This window comes from Monomorium pharaonis, chromosome 3 (assembly GCF_013373865.1).
Source record: "Monomorium pharaonis isolate MP-MQ-018 chromosome 3, ASM1337386v2, whole genome shotgun sequence".
NCBI lineage: Eukaryota > Metazoa > Arthropoda > Insecta > Hymenoptera > Formicidae > Monomorium > Monomorium pharaonis.
In genome coordinates this window covers 16,189,271-16,201,417 of record NC_050469.1, presented here as the reverse complement: position 1 = coordinate 16,201,417, position 12,147 = coordinate 16,189,271, and the positions used below count along the sequence as shown (strand labels likewise).

At 34.7% G+C, this 12,147-nt stretch overlaps 1 protein-coding gene across 2 annotated transcripts; it reads right to left on the bottom strand.

Annotated features, from left to right (window-relative positions):
• Window positions 1–4,518: 4,518 nt before the first annotated feature.
• On the bottom strand, window positions 4,519–10,916 carry LOC105828220 (exocyst complex component 2). Of its 2 annotated transcripts, none has more exons than XM_012666461.3 (11): window positions 10,696–10,916; window positions 10,174–10,474; window positions 9,901–10,096; window positions 9,093–9,594; window positions 8,666–8,958; window positions 8,264–8,448; window positions 8,074–8,188; window positions 6,104–6,382; window positions 5,133–5,459; window positions 4,881–5,065; window positions 4,519–4,796 (listed from the first exon to the last, which is right to left on the bottom strand). In XM_012666461.3, the coding sequence occupies exons 1-11, from the start codon at window positions 10,802–10,804 to the stop codon at window positions 4,610–4,612; spliced, it is 2,679 nt and encodes an 892-aa protein (XP_012521915.1). In that variant the 5' UTR covers window positions 10,805–10,916; the 3' UTR covers window positions 4,519–4,609. The 2 variants fall into 2 exon arrangements, with proteins under 2 accessions (XP_012521915.1, XP_028044749.1); XM_028188948.2 differs by having other exon boundaries at window positions 4,666–4,796; window positions 5,237–5,459.
• Window positions 10,917–12,147: the final 1,231 nt, after the last annotated feature.

Here is a 12,147-nt window from a genome sequence, read left to right as displayed (position 1 = left end):
AGCATTGAAATTCTATAGTGTATGTGACGTGAACTATAGATTTCCAGTACTGGCAGTGAATATCGGAACGCAGCCCTTATTGCACCAGTACACAGTAATGTAGCGACAAAGAACAGGGGTACTATTCCGTAACCACTTACCGACAACTATCGATGTCGTTAAGTGTCGTTGCGCATATTTTTTCACACATCAAAATACGTGCGCAAAAATACTTAACGACATCGATAGTTGTCGGTAAGGGGTTACGGAATAGCACCCCAGCAGTGCGATTCTGTAACTCGTTAAGAGGTATCGGTATCGGTATCGTTATACAGTTGTTGCGCAGATATTTTATATGGTAAAAAAGCTGCGCAACGACAGTCTAACGAAACCGATATTTCTTAACGAGTTACAGAATAGGCCTACAGGCCTATTATTCTATACCAATCCATCAGTGTCAACCATGAACAACAATGGCCGCGTTCAGCAGACACAACTGTTGAGTGAGCACTCAGTGATTCTTTAATATGATTGGTTAGATCTAAAGGTATTAACCAATCATATTAAAGAATCACTGAGCGCTCACTCAACAGTTGCATCTACTGAACGCGGCCAATATTGTTAGTACTAATCATTATTGTTGACCATATAAAGTTCTTATATATGTATGTAAATACCTTTGAGTATGTATACATGGAGGAGGAATCGCTATGGTTTCATGTAGACCGAAAGTGTGTCCAAGATCTGTGCGAGAGAGAAAGATATATCATGATACTCGCTTTCTCTGCGCATGCGTTAATATCATTATCTGCATCGCAGTTTCAACACTTCTTGTGCACTTTTGTACTTAATTACGCATTGTATGTGTGTGTGAAACATACAATGCCAGCCATTGTACATATAGCGTTTGATGCATGCGCAGAGAGAGCAAGTATCACGATATATACCCTTCTCTCTCGCACAGATCTTGGACACACTTTCAGTGCTGGCATTCCTCCTCCATGTATATATACTCAAAGGTAAATACACTCAGTCTCCCCAAAAAGCGGTACTTAAGATGTGAAAAAGTTCAGGTCATGTTCAAATCTTTATATCTTCGTGAAAATGGTTGTAAAAGTACAAATCAAAAAGCATTTGAAAGCTTAAACTCTCTAATTTTTTAATTCTTTGTTTAAAAACTTGGAGTTTTGCAACATGGCCATTTTTTCTTAAGGCAAAGCACAAAAAATTTTTTTAATTTGTATCAAATTTGAGCGTGTCCATGAACTAAAATAATTTTTTTTTACTTAATCTGATAAAAAATTTTTGTAAATTTGATTCTTTTCTTTAATTTGCTTTTTTTAAATTTTCCTACGATCATTTTTGATCGAGTTATGAACGGTTAAAGAAAAAAAGACGTCATTTTAAATTTAAACGCTCGTAACTTGGTCAAAAATGGTCGCGATAGAAATTACAATGACAGATTCAAAAAGCTTAAAATCATTACTTTGAGATCCTTTATTTGCTTATTTGATAAAAAATGTTCTGTTTGAAAACCACCTTAAAATGGCTATAAAAATTGCATATTTTCCTTTAGTCTAAAGATTTGGCGCCATTTTTAAAATAATCATGGAATTTTAAAGGTGTCTACGTTTTCTTTAAGTTAAAAATCCTTTAATTATGCAGGACTCAGAATATTTTTTCCGTATATCCTAGGACTTCAAATATGTCCTTTTTCAGTGCGATGATCGTTGGCAGAGGTGTGAGTGATTAAAGAAAAAATGTTTAAAATAAAAATTGCAGATTTTCTTTTATTCCTAAAACATGGCACCACTTTATGATTAATCATGCGATCTTTATTATATACCGCCTGCATTAGCATTACATAAGGCGAATCACGAGATTTCAAATGCCGTTTCTTTTAGTGTTCATAACTCTGTCAAGAATGGTCATAGAAAAAATTTAAAAAAGTAAATTAAAGAGAAGAATTTACAATTTATAAAAATCTTTTATCAGATTAAGTAAAAAAAAATTATTTTAGCCCATAAACACGTTAAAATTTGATGCAATTTTTTAAACATTTTTCTTTTGTGCTTTGTCTAAAAAAAGTGGTCATGTTGCAAAATTCAAAGTTTTTAATCAAAAGATTAAAAAACTAGAGAGTTTAAGCTTTCAAATGCTTTTTGGTTTGTATTTCTATGACCATTTTTCGCGAAACTATAAAGATTTGAATATGACCTAATTTTTTCTCACATTTTACCGCTTTTTGGAACTGAGTGTATAATACAAGATTTTATAATTTAATAATTACAACAGCTTTGTAGTAAAAAGGGCATAGCAGAGTAAGCAGGTGAAATCTGCCCCCGCACTAATCGAGCTTAAATTGATATCATTAGTTGGCACCCTTGAGATGTAAAACTTCCCCAAATATTAGCTACAAAATTGCATTTTTGGGGGAGTTATCGAGGGGGAAAGAAAAATAAAGAAAGTGGTTTTTTTCAAAAATGGTTGGACCGATTTTAATAAAAAAAAATATATGTTGTAAACATTGTTTAGACAAGTTTAAGAAAATTTTAAGTAATTTTTGTGGTGAAAAAAACCCGATAAAAAATTTTTGAATTTTTTATGAATTTTTTGGGGAGTGATAATTCTGAGATACCACTTTTATATTTTCACAAAAACATCTCTAGATTTTCTTCTTTAACACTTTTTTTTTTTTCAAATTAATCGGAGTGGTAGAATATGGTTAAAAATAATAATTCACACCGCGCTGCGCCGGCTGGGCGACCGCGCCGCGGCGCACGGCGATTGTTGTCATGTTGAACTTACATACTAGTTGCAGTGTTGCAATGTTTAGTTGCCAAGAAAAATTATGATATAATAAAATATAATAACACATATAATATTTTTAGGACATCTACAGTTAGCCTATAAAACTTATTGTTTCGGCAGTTTATCACGAGATTGCAGTACGTTTTTAAATTCCATATGTTCGGGGTGCTTTTTTAATGTGAGTCCCCTTGCCTCTCACATTATTTATCATCGGTGTGCTTTTTTAAAGTGAGTCCTCTTGCCTCTCACATTATCTATCATCGAGATGCTTTTTTAATGTGAGTTCCTTTGCCTCTCACATTATCTATTATCGGGGTGCTTTTTTAAAGTGAGTCCCCTCGCCTCTTACATTATTTATCATCGGGGTGCTTTTTTAATGTGAGTTTCCTCGCCTCTCACATTATTAAAGACCTATAATCAAAGATGCGCCAATGGCTCCCCACCATGACTGCTATCCACTATCTTGTACCCATACGGAGACTGGATGGGAGCTGGGGTCGGGGGGCTGGGGTCTGGAGTAGTGGAGATAGTAAACAATGCGAGCCTGCTCTAAGTTGTACGCAGCCATATAACAGATGCAAATTTAATTTTTCTTATTCTTCCTGAGTGTACCGTCAAAATATAGTGACCCTCGAGAGTGCAGAGATTGAATTACCTTATAATTTCTGACACATATTCCTTTAACCTATACTGCTCAACACAGAGCACTCTCCCCTCTTCCTCGCCCAGCGTGGGTACGCAATGGCGGATAAACCATGTGACTCAAGTGACCAATCAAAATTGTGTTCGCCATTGGCGAATCTTTGATTATAGGTCTTTACACATTATCTATTATCGGCGTGCTTTTTTAAAGTGAGTCTCCTCGATTCTCACATTATCTATTATTGGGGTGCTTTTTTAAAATGAGTCCCTTTGCCTCTCACGTTATCTATCAATGGGTTGCTTTTTTAAAGTGAGTCCCCTCGCCTCTCACATTATCTATCATCGAGATGCTTTTTTAATGTGAGTCCATTTGCCAAAAAGATAATGTGAGGCGAAGGGACTCACATTAAAAAAGCACCCCGATGATAAATAATGTGAGAGGCGAGGAGACACATTTTTAAAAAGCACCCCGAACATATGGAATTTAAAAACGTACTGCAATTTCCTCGTGATAAACTGCCGAAACGATAAGTTTTATAGGCTAATTGCAGACGTCCTGGAAATATTATGTGTTATTATATTTTATATTATTATATCATAATTTTTCTTAGCAACTAAACATTGCAACACTGCAACTAGTATGTAAGTTCAACATGACAACAATCGCCGTGCGCCGCGGCCCGGTCGCCCAGCCGGCGCGGCGCGGCACGGCGGCGCGGTGTAAATTATTATTTTTAACCATGTTCCACCACTCCGATTGATTTGAAAAAAATGTGTTAAAGAAGAAAATCTAGAGATGTTTTTGTGAAAATATAAAAGTGGTATCTCAGAACTATCACCCCCCAAAAAATTCATAAAAAATTCAAAAATTTTTTTATCGGGTTTTTTCCACCATAAAAATTACTTAAAATTTTCTTAAACTTGTCTAAACGATGTTTACAACATATATTTTTTTCATTAAAATCGGTCCAACCATTTTCGAAAAAAACCACTTTCTTTATTTTTCTTTCCCCCTCCATAACTCCCCCAAAAATGCAATTTTGTAGCTAATATTTGGGGAAGTTTTACATCTCAAGGGTGCCAACTAATGATATCAATTTGAGCTCGATTAGTGCGGGGGCAATTTCACCTGCTTATTCCGCTATGCCCTTACTACGTGCTCTTTGATCACTACAAATTACACAGTGGTAACGCGTTCGGGGTCTGCCGTTAAATAAGGAACATTTTCCTTTACCTCACTGGTAAGACATGATAGTTGTAATCGCATGCACATTGTAACTTTCGACAAAAGAGCGTCTATTCTCATATGATCTTCCTTGTTCACGGGCTGAGGTATCGCGTCAAGAGCTTCCTCGAAAAAGCTTCTGTTTATAAAAGAGAAAGAGAGATCGACTTCAATTCTAACAGAATTAATGTACAATTTACACAAGGTTATAGTCCATTTTTACCTTGCTCTGGTCGTGCTGTAAGCCTGTAGAGCGTTTCTCAAAAGTATTATATCTGTTTGAGCTTGAATAATTCCAGCCGGACGAAATTGCGTCACACATGACATGAGTCGCGCAAGTTCTTCTGCTATAGTTTCTATTATATGGGATAAAATCCGTTGTAACAGAGCCGGCGCAACTCGACGTACCTTCGAAACGATGAAAAAAATATAGATATGACAAATGATATCTCTAATTTGCTCAATCGTCCATTACCTCCGCGTGTACCGCGATTAGATTCGCCAATATTTCTTGAGCATACGGTTTCAAATGAGTCGGTTCTGTATCAAAGTCCCATTCTAAACCTCCTAAATACATACTAGGCTCTATTGTACCGACGAGTGGATCGCAACGGCGTTCGAGATACGCATCCAGAACAGCATTATCCAACGTCTCCAATTGTGTCCAATCCGAGTTCCATTCGACCGCGGTGGATAATTCCGGATAACCTTGCACTTTCAGGACATCTCCAATTCTTGGTAAAACGATATTTAGGGTATATCGTATATTACTTAACGAAATTAACAGACACTGCTCCCACGTCTGATAAGAAATTTTTAGATATTTTGTATATTTTTACGAAAGAAAGGATGTTACAGATTATTTTGTATACTATTGTATGTATATGGATCACTCAGTAAGTAATTATAAAAATATAATCTGTGAACAAAATCAACTGATTACTTTGAGGATTATAGATAGGTTTTTTTTCCAATAAATATAGGCACATAGTAAGAAAACTGCCCCAAGTCATCTTTTCAAAAAGTAATACATGAATATTTATAGCCTTTTCAATTGAATAAAAATTTGATCACAATTCATTGGGGGTAAAACCATCGAAATGTCTGGAAATGAATGAACAAGATGTAATGATAGATATATCTGTTCCTCATTTTTTGATCGAATAATCTATTCACTTCCAGATTCATTCTGATAATTTCATTTTCAATAAACTGTGATTAAATTTTTGTGTCATCTAAATAGTTGTAAAAAAAATGTTCTTACTTTTCAAAAGGATCAGGCAATTTTCTCAGTGTATACCTTGTCGTTATATATTGAGACAAGGTACAGCTTATTTATATAAGTCCTCAAAGTAATCAGTTGGTTTCGTTCGCAATTTATACCAAATTATTTTGCAATTATTTAAATAATCCATGTATTAGCGTCAAATCGATTTTGTTACTTACTGGTCCTTCATGCTTATTGGTTTTGTTCTTATAGCCAGAAGGCGATCCGATCAATTGCGATACCGATGTTTCATCATTCTCCATAGCTTCCTCACAGCCACTAAACGCCAATTGTTGTAAACACCGCGCGAATGATACGAATAATGTCTTAATGGTATTGTGATAAAGGATCTGGTTGGTCGGATTATTAAACAATGGTCCTTCTCTTGGACCGCAAGCAACTACCGTTTCTCGCGTGTGTCTCGATATCGCCAAAACTATTTCCTCAAATAGGTACGGCTGTTGACACGAAATGACAATACGTACAATTAACACATGATAAATCCGATGAAAACAGCAAATTCTAATGGTCGGTTGTTCCAACTTCTTGATAAACTTACCTATCAGGTAAATATATGTTTGTCTTTATTTATTTAATGAAGATAGACACATGCTTACCTAGTAGATAAGTTTACCAAGAAGTTGGAACAACCGGCCCTAATAGTCTTCCATTAGAAAAAACTCAGTGGCACCAGCAGCACTGAGTGCTAGAGTATTTCATTGGGAGTAATAATGTGAGTTCTGAGTGCTGAACGTTTCATTAGGAGTGCAAAATGCTCTCAATGCGCACTGACTTCTACCAGGTAAGCATGTGTCTATCTTCATGTTTTTCTTAAATAAATAAAGACAAAACATATATTTACCTGAGATAAATTTACCAAGAAGTTGGAACTACCAACCCTGAGTGCAGTAAAATTGGCCCCAAGTATAGAGGCTGGAACCACTTCAGTGTTACATTATTTGAACTGTTTTGCACTGCTGCGATAATAGTAAATTAATTTTTCGAATTGTCTTCATCGAACGAAGATAAAATTTTATTACTTACAAACGTGAAAAAAAATTACGAATTGACATTTTTTTCTATAAATTAAAAAAATTACTAACAAGGAAACTTCGCGAATTCGAAAATTCCGATTTTAATGAAACTTGGCATAAATGTAGAGGGGATAATACATGAATTTAGAAATTTTCTTTCAAACCACCCTTTAAAGGTTGAGACATTTTTGCCTTTTCTCGATATATCTCGTAAACTAAATAAAATATCAAAAAACGTTTTATACAAAAGTTTTATAGCATAAATACTTCTATTTAATTATGTTATTTATTTAAAAAACATTTTTCGAAAAACAATTTTTTTCAAAAAATGAATAGCATAGTTAAATAAAGGTATTTATGCTGTAAAACTTTTGTATGTTGTAAAACAACTATTTATGCTGTAAAACCCCTTTACATTAACACAAAGTTTCATTAAAATTAGAATTTTCGGGTTTGCGAGGTTCCCTTGTAAGTAAGAATAAAATTTGTTTCCCTTACCTTAAAGCATTGCAAAATTATTTTTTATATAAATTTTACAATTATATTTGAAAACAAATGATTAAGTGTGTGATTTTGGTTTAAGGTCATATTTTTAATAATGTGTGTAATGTAATAACATGTGGGTGTGTGTGGGTGTTTAGTGTGTGTGTGTGTTGTGTGTGTGTGTGTGTGTGTGTGTGTGTGTGTGTGTGTGTGTGTGTGTGTGTGTGTGTGTGTGTGTGTGTGTGCGCGCGCGCGCGCGCATGCATCACGATTATATCATATGTATACAATACATTATTTAAATTATATTTTTGAAAAAAATTTTAATATTAGTTATCCAAAAAGTTACAATACTTTTATAGTTTATTTTTTAATTATTATTTTGCAATTGCATTTAATTTTTTAGTTTTCTGCTGAGTTTTTAAATATATTCCATTGAGAGTGCAAAACTGATGGTTTTGCACTCTCAATGGAATATATTTAAAAACTCAGCAGAAAACTAAAAAATTAAATACAAATTAAATTTATGTTATTCCAACGAAAAACCGAAAAACTGAAAAACTAGGAGGACCTGAGTGCCAACGAGTTTTTGCCATTAAAAGACGCTATAAAATTTCAAGTTTTTAATATACCAGTCTCGTAACACCACCATCGTCATTCAAATATTCTATCTGCCATGTTTCCCTTTGACTCAGAGCTGTTATATTGTCGGCTCCTTGCTTGAACAGAGCGACCAAACACTGTATTCTATAACATTATAGAAAATTATAGACATATATATAAATAATGGATTAACAAATTGATTATAAAATTTTAAAGTACCTTAAATCCAGTATAAACGATCCGAAAATGTCGAGAGCTTCGCTAGGCAAATCCAGATGTATCAAAGATGCGTACATTTGTCTAACGCAACGTAAGATATGTAAAAGCCACTTTGCCTCTACATCGTGATTGCACATACTCTTCATAGCTCCCATGGCATGTTGCATATTCGATAAAACTAAATTCTATCATGGACAAAAGTGATAAATATAAATATAATTACATATTATAATGATAAATATATGATAATTATAATGCAATATTATCATTTGATAGCAATGATAATTATAAAGCAATATTATCATTTGATGACAGAAATCGTAATCGAGCAATATTTATTTGCTTCTTTAGTTTTTTGTTCTGCTATGATAAAAAGACACATTTAAGGCATAAAGTACATACTTTAAAATGACTTTGCTTTTCCACATCTACTGCTACATGCAATTGCCCCGTGAAATAACTCTGGCCCAATCTCCACAAGTCTGGCAACTGTTCGATCACAATATCGCAAATAGTTTCAACACACAAGATTTGTGGTGGTGAATTATCTTCGTTATTCTTCTGCGAGCGTAAATACTTAATACTTATTAATGTGGACCTCGACATTTTGTTGGCATCTTCGCAATTAAATTTAATTCCATCCAATTGCTCATATACATTGGCAACGCTTTTTTTTAAATAATTTGCATGTGAAACTAATAAAAGATTTAAAATTATAAAACGTAATGTACATAAATAAATGTTATGTAATCATAGCAAAATGACTTTCTTGAACATACACTTTGAATTAAAAAAAAATAAAGTTTCATTCATTTAGGTAAATACTTACCTATTGCATCCCATGCTGGATCACCTTCAGAATCGAGATTGACAAGATTTCTAATAATCTTTTTACGCTCCTCTAAACTGAATGGCATCTCTTGTAATTTTTTCCGTAACAACAATTTAAAATTACTGATTCTATTGTCGATCTCCTTTAATATCTTTTTAAAGACATCTACTTCAGTATTTTTAAACAGATTCTTAACTCTAGCATAATCGTTAATTACAAGATCATAGTTTCCACGTTTAATGTTTCTCTCAATGTTTATTGGCATACAAAAAAGAAATTTATAACGTTGCATAACAGCCAAAGCATTACGAGTGGCATCAGCTCTGTCCCTCCTCGCTAATACATCATCAAACAATTTATTAGCCTCAGACATAGATCGCCTGATAGCCGTTTCCAATTTCTCTGTAGGATCAGTACCATAACTTTTTACGTCTACTTCAAATTGATCCTTTAATGACATTATCGTGTCAAGTTGTTCCATTACTGCTCCTACATTGGCCTGTTTTGTAGTTAAAAATAAATTTTAATTTGATTTGTCGTGTAGTGTGCGATTCTAATAATTATATACATTATAAAAATAATAGGGAACACTTTTTGTATACCGAAAATTTAGGCTATTTTCAAACCACTGAAAGTTAGCAAAAAATCATCACAGAAATAAAATCTAAAATGCATTTTAAAGCTTCTTTTTTTAAACACTTTGGCGATTTTAGTTAAATTTTTGGTATACAGTGTTCCCTATTTTTTTTAAATAATGTATATAAAAAAATCTTTTAATTATAAATAACCAATATTGCTTATTCACCTTTAAAAATGACAATTGTCCTTCCTTTTGGGAGTTGACTTTTCTTCGAAGGTAAGCCAAACCAGCTTTTAAATCTTCCAAAGTCGTAGCATGATGATGCTGCAATAAAAACCATCCTGGATGGAATTTTTCACTTGTAAGATCTCCACTTCCATCACCAAAAAGTTCAATCAACTCATCCTCAGGAAACTTTTTCCTTTAAAACGCGATAGAATTAATTATCAAAAGTGAAACATATTAACAGTTTGGTATATTGAAAATTTAGAGATTCACTCGTTGCCTTCTACACTGAGCCCTAAAGGATCTTCCTGTTGATAATTTGTAGGTGACAATGCCCTTCTACCCCAGCCTAAACTCTGCATAGGGGCTTCCTCTACCCATACTGCTGACTCCTTCATCGGGCCTATAGTCTCATGGTAACCACGAAACTGTACTGTTGATGTTCCTTGTCCTCCGCTTCGAGTCATCACTATTATGTCTCCACGACCTTTGCAGGGCCCTGATCTCGCTATAATTTTGTTCGACGACTTCCATTCGGCCGAAAGCAGACAATCGCATCCACATATTGTCAGTCCTGCAAAGATATAAGAAATTACTGCACTAGATCTATAATACTGATCATATATATCATACACATGCATACCTACACACACGCACACCACACGCACGCACACACGCACGCACGCACACACGCACGCACGCACGCACGCACGCACACACACACACACACACACACACACACACACACACATATATATATATATATATATATATATCATATGAGAATGCACTAACCTATAAGATCCTGAGCCTTAGTTCCTAAAAATTCTCCACGCACTATCACCCGAGTGCCGGGTGGGCCTTCCTTGGGCGAAATTCCAGTAACCACGGGTGGAGGTCCCATTCTACCAGCGATATCAATAAAATTAGAGATCTCTTTAATGTCTTATAACTCAAATAGGACACCACTTCATATGCAGTAATGCAGTGTGCACTAGCATAAAGGTGCAATTTCATGCGAGCGAAGAAAAGCTGGCGTTTACCCCCTCTTCTTCGATTTTCAATATGGGAGTGTAACGTCCGGGTCTAGGGATATTTCTTCTCAATGTGTGCGTCGCGACGCCTCGGTCGCCTGACCGACGCGGGGGCTCCTCCTTTCGAATTTCGGGCAGCCCGCTTACACGAACTCTACCCGGGTATGGCGAGAGCTTGTTGCCGATGGAAAACCTTGTGGGATTTGATTAGTATGACCTTATAGTCTAGTAGAATTAGCTTCAAAAAGGGCCGTTTTGGGAAAAAATTGGTAACTCAGGTTTGACTGTGCGTAAAGCACAATTAATATGCGTAGATTAAGATAGGTATGTTTGCCACTCGCAAAAAGCTGGGGGTTATTGCAAAATTACGGGTTGAAGTGAGGAAAAAGTAGTTTTTTGCTTGCGTCTCATAAACTAAAAACGGAATCGAAAAAAGTTTCAAATAAAAGTTGTAGGTATTAAGTAGATCTACAATAATAAATTTAGTTCATTAAGATCGGTCAATTAGTTTGGTTGTAAAGTTGAAAAAACCATGAAAAATGGCCATTTCTTAAATTGTTTATAACTTTCTTAAAAATTAACTCAAACATTTGAAATTGTAGAAAAATATAGCTTTTATGACGATAAAAAAGTGTACTAAATTTCATCAAAAAATATTAACAACTTTTCGAGTAATCTCAATTGTTTATTCAAAACGCGCCCCACTAAAATTTAATTTCTACATTTTTGAGACCATGCACAAACCTGAACCAAAGTTTTTTCTCTTCTTAAAAAGTTGCACTATTATATATCGGTATTGCGAAATGTGTGCAATGCAATTAAGTGTCTCAAATAAACGTGTAAAAAATAAGCCTTATTAACAATTATATAACTTTTAAAATATTAACGCTATCAACATGGGGTAAAATGCATTTGAAAGGTGCGATTTTTCTTTAAATTTCAAAAAAAAGAACTTTGTTCTAGGTTACTCAGAAGCCGAGATAATTTTTTTTTTTTTTTTTAAATCACTGTTGCTACAGTTATAAATATTAAGAGCTGAAATTTTAACAGCGTCTTATTAAATAGTTAAAGTATCCTTTCCAAAAAGTTCGAAGCGATTCATGAAGATTAACCACTGTAAACGTGTTAACAAAAGCAGTATCACTCGAGAGCGGCGGCCGGCGGCATGCGCGCGCGCGCTCGTCGGCTGCTAGCGCGTGGCCAGGCGAGCGCG